The sequence below is a fragment of the Carassius gibelio genome, chromosome A23, assembly GCF_023724105.1.
Source record: "Carassius gibelio isolate Cgi1373 ecotype wild population from Czech Republic chromosome A23, carGib1.2-hapl.c, whole genome shotgun sequence".
Taxonomy (NCBI): Eukaryota; Metazoa; Chordata; class Actinopteri; order Cypriniformes; family Cyprinidae; genus Carassius; species Carassius gibelio.
The window spans coordinates 6,427,233-6,445,829 of NC_068393.1; the positions used below are offsets into that span (position 1 = coordinate 6,427,233).

Below are 18,597 nucleotides of genomic sequence, written 5' to 3' on the forward strand. Positions count from 1 at the left end.
TATATATATATAAAATGTGTGTGTGTGTGTGTGTGTGTATTTATATATATACTATTTTTTTAACTTTTTGAAAGAAGTTTCTTCTGCTCATCAAGCCTGCATTTATTTGATCAAAAATACAGAAAAAATAGTAATATTGTGATATATTATTACAATTTAAAATAATAGTTTTCTATTTGAATATACTTTAAAAAATAATTTATTCCTGTGATGCAAAGCTGAATTTTCAGCATCATTCCTCCAGGCTTCAGAGTCACATGTAACATCCAGTCTCTCACATGATCATTTAGAAATCATTCTCATATTCTGATTTATTATGAGTGTTGGAAACAGTTCTGCTGTCTAATATATTTGATGAAGAAACGGTTAAAAAGAACTGCATTTATTCAAAAAAGAAAAAAGAAAATTCTAATAATATATATTCTAATAATATATTTTCTTTACTATCACTTTTTATCAATTTAACACATCCTTGCTGAATAAAAGTATTGATTTTATTTAAAAAAAGAAAAAGAAAAAAAAATACTGACCCCAAATTACTGTCCAGGTGTTGTGTATACTGTTATTACAAAATATTTATATTTCTGAAAAAATATTAAGCAGCAGAACTGTTTCCACCTCTGATAATGAATCATCATATCAGAGCGATTTCTAAAGGATCATGTGATAATGATCCTAAAAAACGTGTATATGCTCAAACATATTTACATATTAGCTCAGAAATAGTTCAAAACACTTACGGCAACTAAAATTCAACTACAGCTTAAATTAATAATACAAGCCAATTTCTGACTTTTAACTAAATGAACACATAAATGAACTAATATGCACTTAAAAAAAAAAAAAAAAAAACATCTACATTTACCCACATGCACACTACGCTTTGAAAAAATTCTCTTATTCTCACCAAGCCGGCATTTAGTTGATCAAAAATACAATTAACAGTAAAATGTTGAAATATTACTACAATTGTTTTCTATGTGCACATATTGTGTAAAATGCCATTTATTCCTGTGATGTAAAGCTGAATTACTCCAGTCTTCAGTGATCTTCAGAAATCATTTGAATGTGGTGATTTACTGCTCAAACATTTCTGATTATTATCAGTGTTGTGCTGCTTCATATTTCTGTGGACTCTTTGATGAATGGAATGTTTTGGGGGAAAAACTCTTTTGAACACTTTTGAAGTGTAGCGTAAGTTTTTAACACAAAAATACTACACAATGACTTACGGAAACATTTTCAGTGATAACAAACAATAAGTGAACAAATAAAAAAACAAAAAATATTCAAATATAACAAACCGTTGCCATTTTTGCATAAGATTAAATTGAGATTCTATAAAACAAACATCGCTTATATGTTTTTTATCATTACTGATAAAACGAATCTAATCTCTACAATTCTTATGACACACTGAGTTTTTCAACCCTGTTCCCGGAGGTACACGAAAACTACAAACTCTTCCTAATCAAAAACTCCTCATTTAACTCCAAGACCCCAAGAGCAGAAATACATGAGGAAGATACTCCAAGAACAGGGTAAACACTGACAAATTTAATGACCAATAAAAATGCATGAACAACATCAGGCCATCTATATCACTTAAGCAGAATCATCTTAAATATTTCATATATCGCCCAGTCCTACTTCGGAGTATAATAATACACCCACTAAAAGCACACTTGAATTGGCTGCATCATGTCTATCTGGTCATATCTTCTCACACCATCATTATACATTGCTCTTTTCTTACGATCTCTGTCTAAACAGTGTGAAAACTAAACGTGTCAGTAATGTGAGTTCAGTCTTCTGTGAAGAAACCACAGCTAAACGTCACGCAAGCCATTTTCCTTTCGCTAAAAGCTTCTATCCCAGAAAACGCAAACTAGATGACAGAAAAAAATCCCAGTCTTTTATAAAGGACAGACTGCAACATCAAATCCTTGGGCTGTTATGGTTATAAACCCCTGGAAATGGTTTGATGAGAGCAATTGTCCTTCTTTTATTTCATTTAGGCCAGGTATATTAAAGGGCTTGTCTTTTTTAATAGTCAGTGGCCTTTAGTTTATGACACAATCACAAACCATGATTATCTGGTCAGTTGCAAGTGTTCTCATTCTAGAGAGATCTGATTGGACAATGATTAGCACACGCCCCTAAGTGCAAGACGAGTCATCAGTATTAAATTCTGTTTTCTGGGAGGATAACTGCTTAAAATATGTATTTCAAAGACTCAAAAGTGACCGGCATGCATTAAAAGCCATACAACTTCAGGTTTGAGTTTATGGTGTCTCTCTCTACAGCGTGATTAGCAGAAGGTTGATGGTTCAATCCACGAGTTGTCATATGACTACAGCACTTAACCCCAGGTTATTCATGTGGGATTGTCCGGGATGTGTCTCAAAAATTATGAACTACATGTCAGATTTTCATATTTAGAGATAGAGGTCTGCCAAAATCCCTAACCCTCAATATGACCACATACACAGGGTTATTTGGCAAACACACATAAAAGAAATTATTTCCTTGAAACTAACTAGTAACGTATCTGTCATTACCATTAGCCCTTGACAGGCTCAGATTATAGATTATGGAGGGATAATTGAAACAGAAAAAAAAAAAAAAAAAAAAAATTGGTTTCTCACTACAATATGGTGCAAACACATCTAACATTTCGGATGCCTTTGATATCATGTTTTGCTGGTTAGCTTTGTCCTTGACAGAGTACAAGATGACCTACGATCTAAAACAAAACATTTCTGAAATTGTTTTGTACAAATGATATAATGGTACATTAAATACTACAGAAAACTACAGTTCAGTTCAAATGACAACAAAAACAAAAAAAATGTAAATGTTAACTTAGAGTTCGTACAGATACTGCAAAATATCAAAGGGCTTGCACTACTCTTTTCAGATCTCACTTATCAACCAATATTGTTATTATCTTTCAAATTCTAATAAATAAACAAATAAAACAAAACAGTACAAATAAAGTGCAGCACATGCAAAGAATGCAATAACTGTGGCAACTTTAAAGGGTTACTCCACCCTAAAATGAAAATGTTGTCATTAATCACTTACCCCCATGTCGTTCCAAACCCGGAAAAGCTTTGTTCGTCTTCGGAACACAATTTCATAGACTGCCCAGTAAATAATAGTCTCAAGGTCCAGAAAATAATGAAAAGTCATTGTCAGAATGACATTCTTGTTCTGAAGACAAACAAAGCTTTTACGGATTTGGAATGACATGGGGGCAGGGCTGGGCGATATATCGAATATTAGCGATAGTATCGGAATAATTTTGACGATGATGTAAAATTTGAATATATTGGGAATATAGAATATTTCAAATTCAAGCATACTTTCCCAACAGAACACGCCGAATGTACAAAAAAGGAACCTGTAACTGCTGACTGCTCTACGCCCCTCTACTACGAGAGCTGATAGCGGTTGCCAGATAACAAGAGTTTAAATCTCCGAATCAGAGCTCCACTGTTACAAGGATACATTTTCTGCCCGGTGTTTGCTTATTTTAAGCAATCTGGCAACCATGCGCACGTGCTCACTCCTCATTGCGGAAGAGCCGCCGACGATAATCTGAAAACACTAACAAGCTGGAATTGAGCGATCTAATGAAAGCGTCGTTCAGCCGGTCTGTGTTCTGTCGTGAGATCTCAACTGTATTGTTTGCATTTGTGATCGCAAAATAAATGCACTTACTCGACCGCTGATGTTTGAATAGAGAAACATAGGCTATGGCCATTTGGAATTACTATTGGGGAATTTCACTGATATGTTTACCAGTTTCCATAATATAGACAGAGAGAATGCAAAAGTCTTTGGTATTCATTTATATATATTTATATATAAGAAATATCTATGTGCTTCATCAACTAGCTCCCCATCTAAGAGGGTTTTTAATGTCAGTAGGAACAGTTTCATGCCACAGAGCTTCTATTAAAATTGCAGACAGTTGACAGACTTGTGTTCTTAGCTTAAAAACTTTTTAAAAAATTAAAATAAAATACTTATCCCAGTTGCTTATAAACTGTGAATTGCATGCACTAAAAAGTTGACAGAATGCACTTTCTGTACTTAATTTGCACTGCTTCAGTTTTTTTTTATGGGCAAAAGAAAATCATGTTTTTTTTATTATTTAAATGCAAATGCAAACATATTGAGATATATATTGAATATTGTAAAAATTTTGACAATATCGAGATATCTTTTTTTTTTATATATCGCCCAGCCCTACATGGGGGTAAGTGATTAAAGACAACGTTTTCATTTTAGGGTGGAGTAACCCTTTAACATTTGAAAGGATACTATGGCAAAGTTATCGCTTTCCTTATTCAAATATATATTTTCATGAATATATAATTTACCTGAAGAATGAAAGCTATATAAACTTGGAAAATTATGAGCTCATACTAAACACTAGGGGTTTGTAAATGGAAATCTTTGACCATTGCGCCTCGCAGCTTTTTCAGTGTGTCGCACTCGAGACCCAGGCTTCTTTTCCAATCATCAGCTAATGCAAGTCTCGTGTTCATAAGAGCAAAAACTTCTGATTGACTAGTAATGTTAGTTTGGTTGAGCGTGAAAGCTGTGTTCCTCTCTTGCATTGTAAGGTGAACTCATGAACTGGAACGTGACATTAACAAGTGTTTTTAAATGTAGCATGACTTTTTTTCTGCAGGTAAATGCCGCACGGAACGGTGTGAACCAGTATTTTCTGGCAAGGTGCCGGAGAACTTTAAGCCCTGTAAGGAGAAGGTCTGGAAGTATGTGTTTGTTTAAACAAGCATGATCGCCTGACGGCTAGCTGACACAGTGAGCTGTGGAGAGGCTGATCTGAATGAGGGAGAGCTGGCTGAGCTTCAGCTGTGACTGAGAACAGCAGGAACTAGCATGTGTTTTAACACCCACAGAGAGCCTGCTGGGTAATCAGAGCCAAAACACTGGAGTTCACTTCAGGCTTCTGAAGAAGGACAAATTATCTCAGACGGTCTTTCTCTACTGTGGACATGAACTTAAGAGTTATTTTTATATCTCTATCCTGGTATTATTGAAGCCTGTTTCCGCTACTGAATAAAAAATAATACAAGGTAATTGCGACTTTTTAATCTCAGAATTGCAAGTTATAAAGTCAGAATTGCGAATTTATATATATATATATTTTTTTTTTTCATATCTAGCAATTGTGACTTTTTTTCTCAGAATTGTGAGCTATAAAGTCAGAATTGGGAGATAAAAGCTGGCCATTCCGAGAAAAAAAAAATCTGAATTGCGACTTTAGGCCTATATCTCACAATTCAGACTTTAGGGCTCGCGATTCAGACTCTAGGACTCGCGATTCTCACTTTAGGGCTCGCGATTCAGACTTTAGGGCTCGCGATTCTCACTTTAGGACTCGCGATTCAGACTCTAGGACTCGCGATTCAGACATTAGGGCTCGCGATTCAGGCATTAGGGCTCGCGATTCAGGCATTAGGGCTCGCGATTCTCACTCTAGGACTCGCGACTCAGACTCTAGGACTCGCGATTCAGACTCTAGGACTCGCGATTCTCACTTCAGGGCTCGCGATTCTCACTTCAGGGCTCGCGATTCTCACTTCAGGGCTCGCGATTCAGACTTTAGGACTCGCGATTCAGACTTTAGGGCTCACGATTCTCACTTTAGGGCTCGCGATTCTCACTTTAGGACTCGCGATTCTCACTTTAGGACTCGCGATTCAGACTCTAGGACTCGCGATTCTCACTTTAGGACTCATGATTCAGACTCTAGGACTTGCGATTCAGACTCTAGGGCTCGTGATTCAGACATTAGGGCTCGCGATTCTCATTTTAGTGCTCGCGATTCTCACTTTAGGGCTCGCGATTCAGACTCTAGGACTCGCGATTCTCACTTTAGGGCTCGCGATTCAGACTCTAGGGCTCGCGATTCTCACTCTAGGGCTCGCGATTCTCACTTTAGGACTCGCGATTCTCACTTTAGGACTCGCGATTCTCACTTTAGGACTCGCGATTCTCACTTTAGGACTCGCGATTCAGACTCTAGGACTCGCGATTCTCACTTTAGGACTCGCGATTCAGACTTTAGGGCTCACGATTCTCACTTTAGGGCTCGCGATTCTCACTTTAGGACTCGCGATTCTCACTTTAGGACTCGCGATTCTCACTCTAGGGCTCGCGATTCTCACTTTAGGACTCATGATTCAGACTCTAGGACTTGCGATTCAGACTCTAGGGCTCGCGATTCTCATTTTAGTGCTCGCGATTCTCACTTTAGGGCTCGCGATTCAGACTCTAGGACTCGCGATTCTCACTTTAGGGCTCGCGATTCAGACTCTAGGGCTCGCGATTCTCACTCTAGGGCTCGCGATTCAGACTCTAGGGCTTGCGATTCTCATTTTAGGGCTCGCGATTCTCATTTTAGGGCTTGCGATTCTCACTTTAGGACTCGCTATTCTGACTTTAGGAATCGCGATTCTCACTTTAGGACTCGCGATTCAGACTCTAGGACTCGCGACTCAGACTCTAGGACTCGCGACTCAGACTCTAGGGCTCGCGATTCTCACTTTAGAGCTTGCGATTCTGACTTCAGCACTAGCGATTCTGAGAAAAATGTCAGAATCATGAGATAAAAATTCACAATTACCTTGTTTTATTTTATATTTAGTGGCAGAAACGGGCTTCCATATGGTATATTATCAATATAGCAGATTTTTATTCAAGTAAAAAATGCCCCAGCCCCTTTTCTCTAATCATGTACCAACAATTCAAACCAAGCATTAAAATGCCAAGGATAAAATGGAGACCATGAACTTTTATTATGGCCAAGTTGCCATTTTACAGAGTAACAGAACCATTCAGCCCAGATTTCATTGGACCAAATCTGTTTCAGGACAATCTTTCATCTAAAACTGAATCAAGGAAAAAGGTAAAGGGCTTCCAGTTCAGCCAAACAGATTCTTCTGTCTTTACTGTATAGAATCTTACAACACACACTACACAGGTAAAGTTCACCAAAATTACAGTTATTATTATTAACTATTAAAAAAAGAGTTACTTGAAATAAAATGAAATATAACTAAAATTATATATTAAGTTTAACTTGCAGTGCTAAAAAACAAACTGAAATAAAATATTTCCAGAAATAATAACAGAAAAAAAAATACTTAAATTAATTCAAACTTTATAATTAAAATGAGAATTAAAAAAATAAATAAAACAACACTCATCTTTTTATACTGGCGACTAAATAAACCATCAACTACCCCTAAAACCCAAAGAAAATGACCAGAATTGGACTGATGGAAGTGCTTTTATGAATAATGTTTCAGGACGTCCAACATCTTGACAAAATCACCAAGAGACACAGTGATGAGTCCACTGATCAGCAGGATTCAAACCTGCAACCTTCACTTACCAGCTCAGAATACCTGCATATTACCTACCATGCTGTTTATGAGTTTCCCAAGTTAACCTCAAGAGATAAGGCAAATTTAACCTGACTCTACTCTTTCACAGGCCCAGTGGGTTTGTGTGTGTGTGTGTGTGTGTGTGTGTGTGTTTATCCCAGCACTGATGCTGCAATCTGTTTGCCTGTCAAATCTGCGTTCACACTGATGTGAGATCACGCACAGGCTCTGCATTCACACCGAGCGCATGTGTGTTTGTTTATTAGTGCTGTGAGACCCGTGATCAGACCGACAGCCATTCATCTGACACTGATGAATCAAAACATGACACTCCAGCCGTGTCTTACCTGGACAGATGCTTCAGGATCTGCTTCTTAATGATTCCGGCCATCCCGTCAGAGCAGCTACCTCTCCAGCATCTTCGGCAATCACACACTCTCTCACACACACAGAGAGAGACAGACACAAACACACACTCACACGCCGCTCACGACCCGCTGCTGCTGCTGCTGCCGCCCGTGACATCAGCAGCGCCGCCTCGCGACGTCCGCCGACTGCACGTCAAAATAAAAGTCCTCATTACTAAATAGAGACCCAGAGTCAGAAAGAGCTTTATTGCTAAGTATTTAATATTGCTTGGTAATGAAGCTTCAAGTGAACGCATATATGGATAAAGCGTCTGCTAAATGCATATATATGTATATATTTATACATATATACATTATATATATATATATATATATATATATATATATATATATATATATATATATATATATATATATATATATATATACATACATACATACATACATACATACATACATACATATATATATATATATATATATATATATATATATATATATATATATATATATATATATGACGTCAAGTGAACGCATATATATATATGTATATATATATATATATATATATATATATATATATATACACACATATATTAATAATATTTTAATATCTTGGTTTTTATTTGCTTTAGCATATTATCCAACATTAATTATTCATCAAGAAAAAATATATAATTTTAGAAAAGGGCTGTTGAGTACAACATAAATTACATTATTTAAAAATTTCTAAATTAGAAAAGTTACTATAGTTTATAGCTTATAGATACAGCTTTAAAAGGTTACACTTCTTAAAAATACCTTTTATTTAAAAATGTTAGAACATGTTTTGACCGGAAGTAAACAGCTGATTTTTGTTCCAGGCTTCACGCTTCCTGATTGACATAAAAACGCCCTGATGGATTCTTCTAACATTCAGTTCTTGCTGTTACTTTTCTTTTTTAGATGATTGTTGAATGTTGTTTTGCTGTTTATAAACTGATATAGGAGGTATGTTACACACGTATGTCTTACTTGCCCTTTGTGTGTGCAGAAAACACATTTTGTACTTCTAGAAATGAAGAAGATTCGTCTTGTTTTCAGTATAAACTTTAGATGCTATGATGGAGATGATTTAGTTTGTGTCTCTGTGCTATCAGACTGACACTTGTTATGTATTTGTTATGATTAGGCACAAACCAAAAAAAAAAACATAATTAGCGAACAATTAATTTGCATCACAATAAAAGCAGGTTTAAATGAATGAGGAAACAGGGTTTGAGTTGAGTTCAGTTTATTCACACTGTGTTCCTCTGCTTTGGTTGCAGGCTCCTGAAGCACAATGCCTTATTTTGGCTCGGAGGAGACGGTGAAAGAGCTTAAGAGAGCTCTGTCCAATCCACATGTCCAATCAGACCGTCTCCGGTACAAAAACTACATCACCAAAGTCATCAGGTCAGGGGTTTTTTTTATTTACTGAAAGAGACAATTATTAAAAGTACAAATGAATATCTAACCCATAAATTAAAATGATCACCAGCTCACCTTCATATTATCCTGTGAAATAGAAACATATTTAGCAGAATGTTAAAACTGCTCTTTTCCATACAGTGAAAATGAATGAAATACAATGACATGTTGTCAAGTACCAAAAGGACAGAAAGCACAAAACAATCACAGAAAGCCTGGAAATATCAGCACTTTAAAATAGGAAATTATTCAATCATTTTAAATAAATAAATGTAATAAATAATGAATCAGCAAGATAATGCTTGTAGTAGAATATAAATTGTTTGCAAGAAATAGTGGTGTGAACAAATTGTTTCTTTGAGCTGACACTGAATTTATCAGTTGAACTAGTTCACAAATCAGTTTGAATGATTTATTAGCAAATGAATTCTGAATTATTTCTTATCCATTAAATGTTATCCGGTAATTGCACATGACAGGTTCATGGAAAGTCATGGAAATTCATTGGTTAAAAATCTTTGACCATAAAAAGTATCATGAAGCAGCCATATATTCTAAGCCTTAGGAAGCAACAACTGTAGAGTCTACGAGAAACAGAATAACATTCCAGTCATTATTCATTGTACTGTCCACCTTAACCCTTTTTGTTAGTTAGACAGAACTAAATGTTGACAAATAAGACATAAAGTGATTTCTGAGACTGTTGTTTGTTTCTTTGTAGGTACATGACTCAGGGTCTGGATGTCTCCTCTTTATTTATGGACATGGTGAAAGCCAGTGCCACAGTGGACATTGTTCAGAAGAAGCTGGTTTATCTGTACATGTGCACCTACGCCAGTGACAAGCCTGACCTGGCGCTGCTGGCCATCAACACGCTGCGTAAGGACTGCGCTGATCCCAATCCCATGGTGCGAGGCCTGGCCCTGAGGAACATGAGCAACTTCAGGTTTGTAGGTTTGAAATCATTTATTTTCTTCTGTCTGCACTCAAACTATAATCCTGGCTACCTCCTGACCCCCCTTTAGAAACCCCCTAACAACCACCCATAACTTGGCGACAACATTCCCCCAGCAATAAACACTGCAACATTTGGGCTCTGCTACACTCAACACCCTAGCAACCTCCCAGGACACTTTAGCGATCATTAACAATAAACTAGCAACCTGCCAGAATACTGCAACAATATCATAGCAACACCCTTACAAGTAACGCCATAGCAACCACACAAGATCACCTAGCAATCATTCAGAACTAGGGCTGAAATGATTAGTTGACGTTGTCGACAACGTCTGCAATAAAAAATGTTCGACAAATATTTTTGTTTTAGAGCCTGCAATAAGCGGTTTGATCAAAATAATCGTTTGTTGCAGCCCTACTCAGAACACAACAACAACAGCAGCCTAGCAACACTCTAGCAACCGAGAAGGGTCTGGCTGCAGACTTGCACTTGCACTCTCAGACTTGCACTCTCAGACACTTGTGCTTCCGCTAGCGACGTCACTTGCCGTCTTTATTATTATTTTATTTTCTTCTATTTATTGATAACTTTTAGTTTGAATCTTTCAACATTTTACAACAGTAGCCAGGTGTGAAGACAAGAAAAAGGAAACTAAATTGCAATGTCACTTGCAATTGCTACTTGCATTCTCAGACTTGCACGCTTCCACTCTCAGACACTTGTGCTTCCGCTAGCGACGTAACTTGCCGTCTTTATTTTTTTATTTTATTTTATTTTTTCTATTTATTTATACGTTTTTGTTTGAATCTCTCAACATTTTTACAACAGTAGCCAGGTAGTGAAGACAAGAAAAAAGAAACTAAGTTACAATGTCACTTGCAATTGCTACTTGCACTCTCCGCTACCTGTGACGTCACTTGCAATCAACACAAATCCAGCATGTTGCCAATGGAGACAAGACGCTGTGGTGGTGATTAAACTACAATAGCCAAGCAATGCCCCAGAACATCCTAACAAGCAACAACCTTGCAACCAAACAAAACTCTGAAACAACACCCTAGCAACCCTGGCAGTTCTCTTAGAAATCACTTAGCAACAAATCGGACACCATTCAAAACAAAGCAACACCCTAACAACCATAGAAGTCATCTTAGGAATCACTTAGCAACAACTTGGATACCATTCAAAACAAAACAACACCCTAGCAACCCTAGCAGTCATCTTAGGAATCACTTAGCAACAACTCGGATACCATTCAAAACAAAACAACACCCTAGCAACCCTAGCAGTCATCTAAGGAATCACTTAGCAACAACTCGGATACCATTCAAAACAAAACAACACCCTAGCAACCCTAGCAGTCATCTTAGGAATCACTTAGCAACAACTCGGATACCATTCAAAACAAAACAACACCCTAGCAACACCCTAGCAGTCACCTAGCAACAACAGACTAGTAATTTTCCAACAACGTGCCTGGGAACCATGGAATCATGGTTGAGAGTTTTTCATGAGCAGCTCACCTACATTTTCTTCACACCATTTAACTGTGTGAAAATCACGGTAAAACAGTCTACAGTGGAATATTTCTTCAGTAAATACTAAGCTACTGTGTCTACCTGTCCTGAATGACACGCTTCCCTTTATTTGCTTGTTTTCAGGATGCCGGGGATGACAGAGTACATAGAGCAGCCCATTGTTGCCGCTCTGCGGGACAAGGCCAGTTACGTAAGGAGAGTCGCTGTGCTTGGTTGTGCCAAAATGCACAGTCTGCAGCCCAACACAGAGATAGGTAGAGTCAAGTATTCTTTGTATCTAAATTGTACGGATAATATGATGAATATTGCTTGCTTTTTTTAATACACATGCATAAAAAGACATAAGCAGAGAGATTCATCATTTTGGGTCAAGACCGTTCCCTTTAAAGGAATGTTTATGGTGATTGTGATGACTGACAGCATGTCAAGGATTCTTAACTGAAAAGAACATATTTTCAACAGAACATATCACATACTCGTAGACAACCCGTTGGATTGCATTTTGTGTCGAAATCAGCTACTTTTCAGCAAAAGCGGGGCAAAACCAGGAAATGTTTAGCAAGATGCTTCTAAACAGCAGAACAATTCAGTAGTATTTCCTGTCTTTCCTAGATGCACAGTGTATTTTTGACACAGGGGCTTTGAATTGTCTTTCTGTGAGGGTCCAGTTAATGTTTTTATATAATGAATGTAGAATGTCTGAATCACAGCAAAAATGAAAATTAGTGTAATGTGTTACTCGCTCTCATGCCATCCAAGATGTAGATGAGTAAGGTTCTTCATCAGATTTGGAGAAATGTAGCATTACATCACTTGCTCACCAATGAATCCTCAGCAGTGAATGGGTGCCGTCAGAATGAGTCCACACAGCTGATAAAAACATCACAATAATCCACAAATAATCCACACCACTCCAAATCCATCAAGACATTTTTTAACTTCAAGCCATTGCTTCTGATTGAAATATAAGATCACAATCCATAATAACACTTCCTCCTGAAAAAAAGGCCATACCCTGTTGTCTTCTCACATCAAAATCCACTTACATATTTGTTTAGAGCTGTTTTACAGCTTGATCTGTGCAGATTCCTCTCCTGATTAAGACAAGATAACTTTTTCATCGGAGGAAACAGTATTATGACTATAGGACTCGTGTTTTAGCCAGAAACAACATCTTAATGATGGATTTCTTTCTTAAGAACAAGCAGCTTTTCACTTCACAGGACATTAACTGATGGACTGGAGTGGTGTGGATTACTTGTGGATTATTGTGATGTTTTTATCAGCTGTTTGGACTCTCATTCTGACGGCACCCATTCACTGCAGAGCATCCATTGCTGAGGCAGTGATGTAATGCTACATTTTCAGCAAATTTTAACTACTCCTTTAAGTCTCTGTCTGCCGAAGGAATACATGTAAATAAATGTTCTGGATGTGTGTCTTTTAGATGGCAGGATAGTGAATGAGCTGTATGCTCTTCTGAGGGATCCAGACCCTGTGGTTGTAGTGAACTGTCTTCGTGCCTTGGAGGAAATTCTCAAAGATGAGGGTGGTGTGGTTATTAACAAACCCATTGCTCATCACCTTCTCAACAGGTTTGCCGTGTTTGCCATATACTATGTAAAATGGTTCATCCAAACATGTCGTGTTTGTTTTAAGAATGTCAAAAATTAAAGCATGTGTTAAGTACTGTGCAAAAAATGTGCACTTTAAATCCATCTTGGTTTGGTACAGTTTAAAAAAGAAAAGAAAAAAAATATATATTTATTTATATTTATTTCAAGAGGATTTTTAGTTTAATTACTTTGTCAAGTAAAAAAATTAAATATTTTCCTTACACCTTGAATATGTTAATTCATGCTTCTTAATCGGTAAAACTCCATTAGTGAAACAAACTTAATTTCAGCTAGTTGCCAAGGCAGCATTTCTCATTTATATGTAGTTGAATTGATTTACTAAAATAACTGAAAGTAAAATTGGAATAAAAAGATTCAATGTAACATTCAAATATACAATTCAAATATATCTCAATACTAAAACAGCATTTGTATATTTATATATTATTGCACTGAACAAAATTATAAATGCAAAAGTTTTGTTTTTGCTCCCATTTTTAATGAGCTGAACTCAAAGATGTACGACTTTTTTCTATGTACACAAAAGGCCTGTTTCCCTCAAATATTGTTCACAAATCTGTCTAAATCTGTGTTAGTGAGCACTTCCTCCTTTGCCACCTCACAGGTGTGGCATATCAAGATGCTGATCAGACAGCATGAATATAGCACAGGAGTGCGTCAGGCTGGCCACAATAAATATAATATATTATTCATCGATTTTCAATGAGCTCCTGTTTTTATATTTCCAGTTTTCATTTTAATCTTAGTTTAGATTTTAGTTATTTTGTTGTCGGCATTAGTTTTAGTTTTAATTATATTACTTTAGCTTAAACTTATTTTTTTTATTCAACTTTTTTAGTTTTAGTAAAAAATGTCTTTCATTGAATATTTTTTATTTCCATTTCCAAAAATTTATTTTAATGTTTTTTTTTTGTTTGTTTTTTTTGTATTAGTGAACAATATCAACACATCAATTAGTTAACAATTTCAAAGTTGCATTTTTGCAACATTTTTGCAATGTTTTGGAAAGCATCATGTATTGTCTTTGAGCTCTTTAACAGATTGTCTAATGACCACTTGTGTTTTCTCCTTCAGAATGAAGGAACTGGACAGCTGGGCTCAGAGTGAAGTCCTCACCTTCCTGCTACGTTATCATCCTCGTAGTGACGACGAGTTGTTCGACATCCTCAGCCTACTAGACTCCTTCCTCCAAAGCTCTCACGCACACGTTGCAGTTTCCACGCTCCGCCTCTTCCTTCATTTAGCCTCCGCCCACCGTGCTGTGCAGGACGACGCCCTCCTGCGCACGAGTGCGCCCCTGCTGGCCACCTGCAGCGCTGCGTCACGCGAGCTTTGCTTCACTGGCCTCTGTCACGTACAGCAGGTCATGCGGAGTCAGCCGGGCCTTTTCGCCACGCATTACAAACGCTTCTTTTGTGGATACTCTGAACCAAGTTACATTAAGTTTCGCAAGATGGAGATCCTGGTGGAGCTGGTGAATGATGAAAATGTGTATTTGGTTTTGGAGGAGCTGAGAAGCTACTGCACTGATGTGTCTCCTGAACTGGCCCAGGCAGCCATCGCTGCTATAGGTACCACATCTCATGAGACGGAAAAACACGAAAACACAGAAACTTTATTTTGAGGAGCAAATGTCAAACTGGCTGCTTTAAGCATTTTACACAGATAGGGTACAAAATTGGCAACTTTCTGCTAAAATGACTATTACTGTTATGTCTAAATTTATTATAAGTATTTTATTTTATTTTTTTAAGGTCGCATAGCACGAACATACAGTGAGAAGTGTCTTGATATCCTGACCGGCCTGCTATCACTGAAACAAGATCACATCACGTCAGGTACGAGAGAAATCTGAGCCACACCTGTCTGCGTGCTTGTGATTTTTATATCTTCTAGTTAATGAGGAAAGTTTTTTTTTTTTCTAAAGGAGGTACTGTTTGATTTTCACAAACCTTCTCCAGCCTGGATGAATGCTTTGTTTGCTAACGGCCATTATCAGTTCCCAGAATCAACTCCCCCTCGTGTGTGTGTGTGTGTGTGTGTGTAGCCGTGATCCAGACGTTCAGGGATCTGGTGTGGTTGTGTCCTCAGAGTACAGCGGCTGTGTGTCAGACCGTCGAGGCCGGTGTTGACCGTCCTCAAGATAGTGAGGTGAGACGATTCTGCTGCCTTTTTTTATATTCACCATCTACATCTAGCAAGCCGTGTCTGCCACTTTCTGATGCCTTTTCTTCACAATCCCATTAAACTGCCAGTGTATAATTATCTACAAAAATAATCACAAGCATCTTAGCATACTCTTAACACCATCAGGGAATCCGTCTGGCACTACAGGCCTTCAGATCATCTCAGATTCACAGTCTGCATGCAGTGGCTAAAGATCTCTCTTGAGCTTCACAGAAGACCACACAGCTAAAGCCCAGAGCAGCCTATCACACATCCGTATAAGAGAGAGCCAAGGCATGTCTGACCTCCCGATCATGCTGATGTCATGGTTTGGTAACGTTTCTATTACAGAGACGAGAAGGTTACACCCTTTTCCTGTTTTTCTCAGGGAAAGCAGGCTCTGTTATGGCTCCTGGGAGCACATGGTGATCAGATGGGTAGCGCCCCCTATGTGATGGAGGGTTATATAGACGGGCTGAAGACTGAGCTGTCCTCGACCGTGAAGATGGAGCTGCTGACCGCCACGGTCAAGATGTTCCTGTGCCGCTCCGCTGAGACTCAAGACATGCTGGGCCGTCTTTTACATTACTGTATCGGTGTGTAGCGCACGTTTGCAGACATGCATCTGTGTATATATGTACACACACACACATCTTTAATTCTGAGATACAGTCACTGAGGTTTCCTGTCCTTTGACACATTTAGTCAAGAGCTTCTTGCATCTGTAATTGAGTTGCAATGTTCTCTGGCCCGCCGCAGAGGAAGAGAGCGACGTGTGTGTGCGTGACCGGGCTCTGCTGTACTACAGACTTCTTCAGAGGGGAGTTGAAGAGACCAGGAGGGTTGTAACCGGACCCAAATCTGATCCGTCCATGAGTGTTCTCACGGGACGGCAGGAAGAGCCCATTAGTGAGTGGGCCTCTACCTTCAACACCCTCAGGCCGCTGGCTGGACGTGATTCATGCCCTCAGACTGATGCTATATCAGCCGCTGACCAGCCGTCCTACAGTGCAGGAGAGGAGCTGTTGCCAGGTAAAGACGAGTACTATAAACAGTTTTATTTTAGCATTAATGATATGCTATATAGGTTTGTTTTATTTTTTTAGAATTATTTTTAATATTTTCTCTTTAATTTAATTGGTTTTAGTAATTTAGTTTTGTGTTATTTATATTATGTTTAAGATGTTTATTATGTTTATTAAGATGTCTTTATGTTTTATTAAGTTTTAGTATATTTAGTTTGTAATTTTTTTTTTTATTTCTTTTATATCTTATATTAGTTTTATTTTATTTTAATTATTTTAATATAATTAACCTATAACATCAATTTAATTTCTAAATGTATAAATTCAGTAGTAATATATTTAGTTAATAATAATCCTGGCAATAACAATTGTTTAATTGTTTACATCATTTTAATTAATTGTGATTTTAATTAAACCATAAGTAAATTGTAATATTAGACACTTAATTTTATAATAAATAAAATACTAATATAACATCATACAACTGTCTCATCCTACCTGTTTTTCTTTATTAATGTCTGTATAATTTCTTATTATATTTTATTTATAAGTTCACTATATTATATATTGTTGTACCTCAGCTTTAAACAAACATTATTTTATAATGGTTATAATTTTCAATAAAAAAACATTTTAGTTAATAATAATAATAATCATGATATTCTTTATTTACATAATTTGAATTTTGATTTAAATATACAATATTTATAATAAATAAATATTATAATTACCAATATTACAGTATTGTACATTAATAATTGCATCATAAATGCAGTACTGATATAACATGGTGTTACGGTCTCACCTCACCCGTGTTTCTGTGACTAACAGGAAGTGAAGATGTGACCCTCTCCGGCCCAGCTGACACAGAAGAGGAGTTCAGTCTCTCTCTGGGTGCTCCTCTGTCCCACGAGAGCTTTGAGAAGATGTGGCTGGACTTGGAGATTCTCCACAGACAAGCTCTGGGTGTCTCTCGCCCCAGAACGGCTCCGGACACGTTACAGGCTTCCTTACAGCTGGAGAAGATCCAGACTCTGGCCTTCACGCCCGCAGACACTGTGCCCTGGAAGGCCTACATTTACACCAGGAGCACCCGGACCCTGATCCTGGCCGAACTGCTGCAGGGGGCCACTGACGAAAGCCTGGTGCTCTCTGTCAAACAGCAGCCCGTGAACCAGCATGGCATCAGACGATTTGTTTCAGTCCTCAAGAGTGTGCTGCAGACTCTCAATCTAGAATAGCTTCTGAAGTTGAGGACAATGTACAGTTATTACAGTATCTAACCTGGAGCATTTTATTTAACACATTTAAGCGAACGCTCTTTCTAAATACAAAAGCCTTCCAGTAAAATAGACGTATTCTGTTCAGTTAGATTTGGAAGACACATGCACATTACACACGTGAATTTATCAAACACACGTGGTGCAGTAAACCAAAGCTTATCTTTCAGGAAGTTCATACGATTGCAATTTCATGCAGGTTCCCCAGCAGAACTGAACTGGATATCCTGAGCGCTTCTTACAGTCAAACATTACACATCTGTGCTACTCTGATCTAGCAGCTGTCTTCTGTCTAGCACCTAGTTGCATAATTTTCTTTTTCAACGTCTTGCAGATAAAGCAATGTTTATTTATAGTAAATATATATGGTCTGTTATACAAAACCGGTGCCTTTTGTTTCCACACATTAATATGAATATACTTGTAATATATTGTAATATGCATTTTTAGAAGACTATTAACAAAATGAAATAAATTGTAGAAAGTGTGTATATATTTTTTTTTATTGGGTTACATAAAAATGTAGATCATCTGAATTGACAGTTCCTCGTCTCCTCCACCCATGGCATCTGTGCACTTACAACCGGTTTTGCACATGCACATGTTATTGTGTGTAAACGATGACAGACGTGATTCAGTTGTGCTTAACTCTTACTCTATTGTTTTTAAGGTCTTGCATCACTGAAGTTTGTCACGGTGCGAGTTTGGAGATCTGCGAACAGTGTCTAATCTGCCTGAACTAGTTG

General features: G+C 37.5%; 2 protein-coding genes across 3 annotated transcripts in view; one reads left to right on the forward strand and one right to left on the reverse strand.

Annotated features, from left to right (window-relative positions):
• Positions 1 to 7,971, reverse strand: part of LOC127945069 (UHRF1-binding protein 1) — a 31,210-nt gene extending 23,239 nt beyond the window's left edge. The window contains exon 1 of the mRNA XM_052541614.1: positions 7,778 to 7,971. Within this exon, the coding sequence (XP_052397574.1) occupies positions 7,778 to 7,821 (44 nt within the window). The 5' untranslated portion in view covers positions 7,822 to 7,971. The remainder of the gene's footprint in view (positions 1 to 7,777) is intronic.
• Positions 7,972 to 8,662: 691 nt separating this feature from the next.
• LOC127945172 (AP-4 complex subunit beta-1) lies at positions 8,663 to 18,338 on the forward strand. Of its 2 annotated transcripts, none has more exons than XM_052541766.1 (11): positions 8,663 to 8,788; positions 9,106 to 9,232; positions 9,969 to 10,193; positions 11,867 to 11,997; positions 13,191 to 13,338; positions 14,455 to 14,951; positions 15,135 to 15,218; positions 15,428 to 15,531; positions 15,935 to 16,142; positions 16,306 to 16,578; positions 17,403 to 18,338. In XM_052541766.1, the coding sequence occupies exons 2-11, from the start codon at positions 9,120 to 9,122 to the stop codon at positions 17,810 to 17,812; spliced, it is 2,193 nt and encodes a 730-aa protein (XP_052397726.1). In that variant the 5' UTR covers positions 8,663 to 8,788; positions 9,106 to 9,119; the 3' UTR covers positions 17,813 to 18,338. The 2 variants fall into 2 exon arrangements, with proteins under 2 accessions (XP_052397726.1, XP_052397727.1); XM_052541767.1 differs by having other exon boundaries at positions 8,675 to 8,801.
• Positions 18,339 to 18,597: the final 259 nt, after the last annotated feature.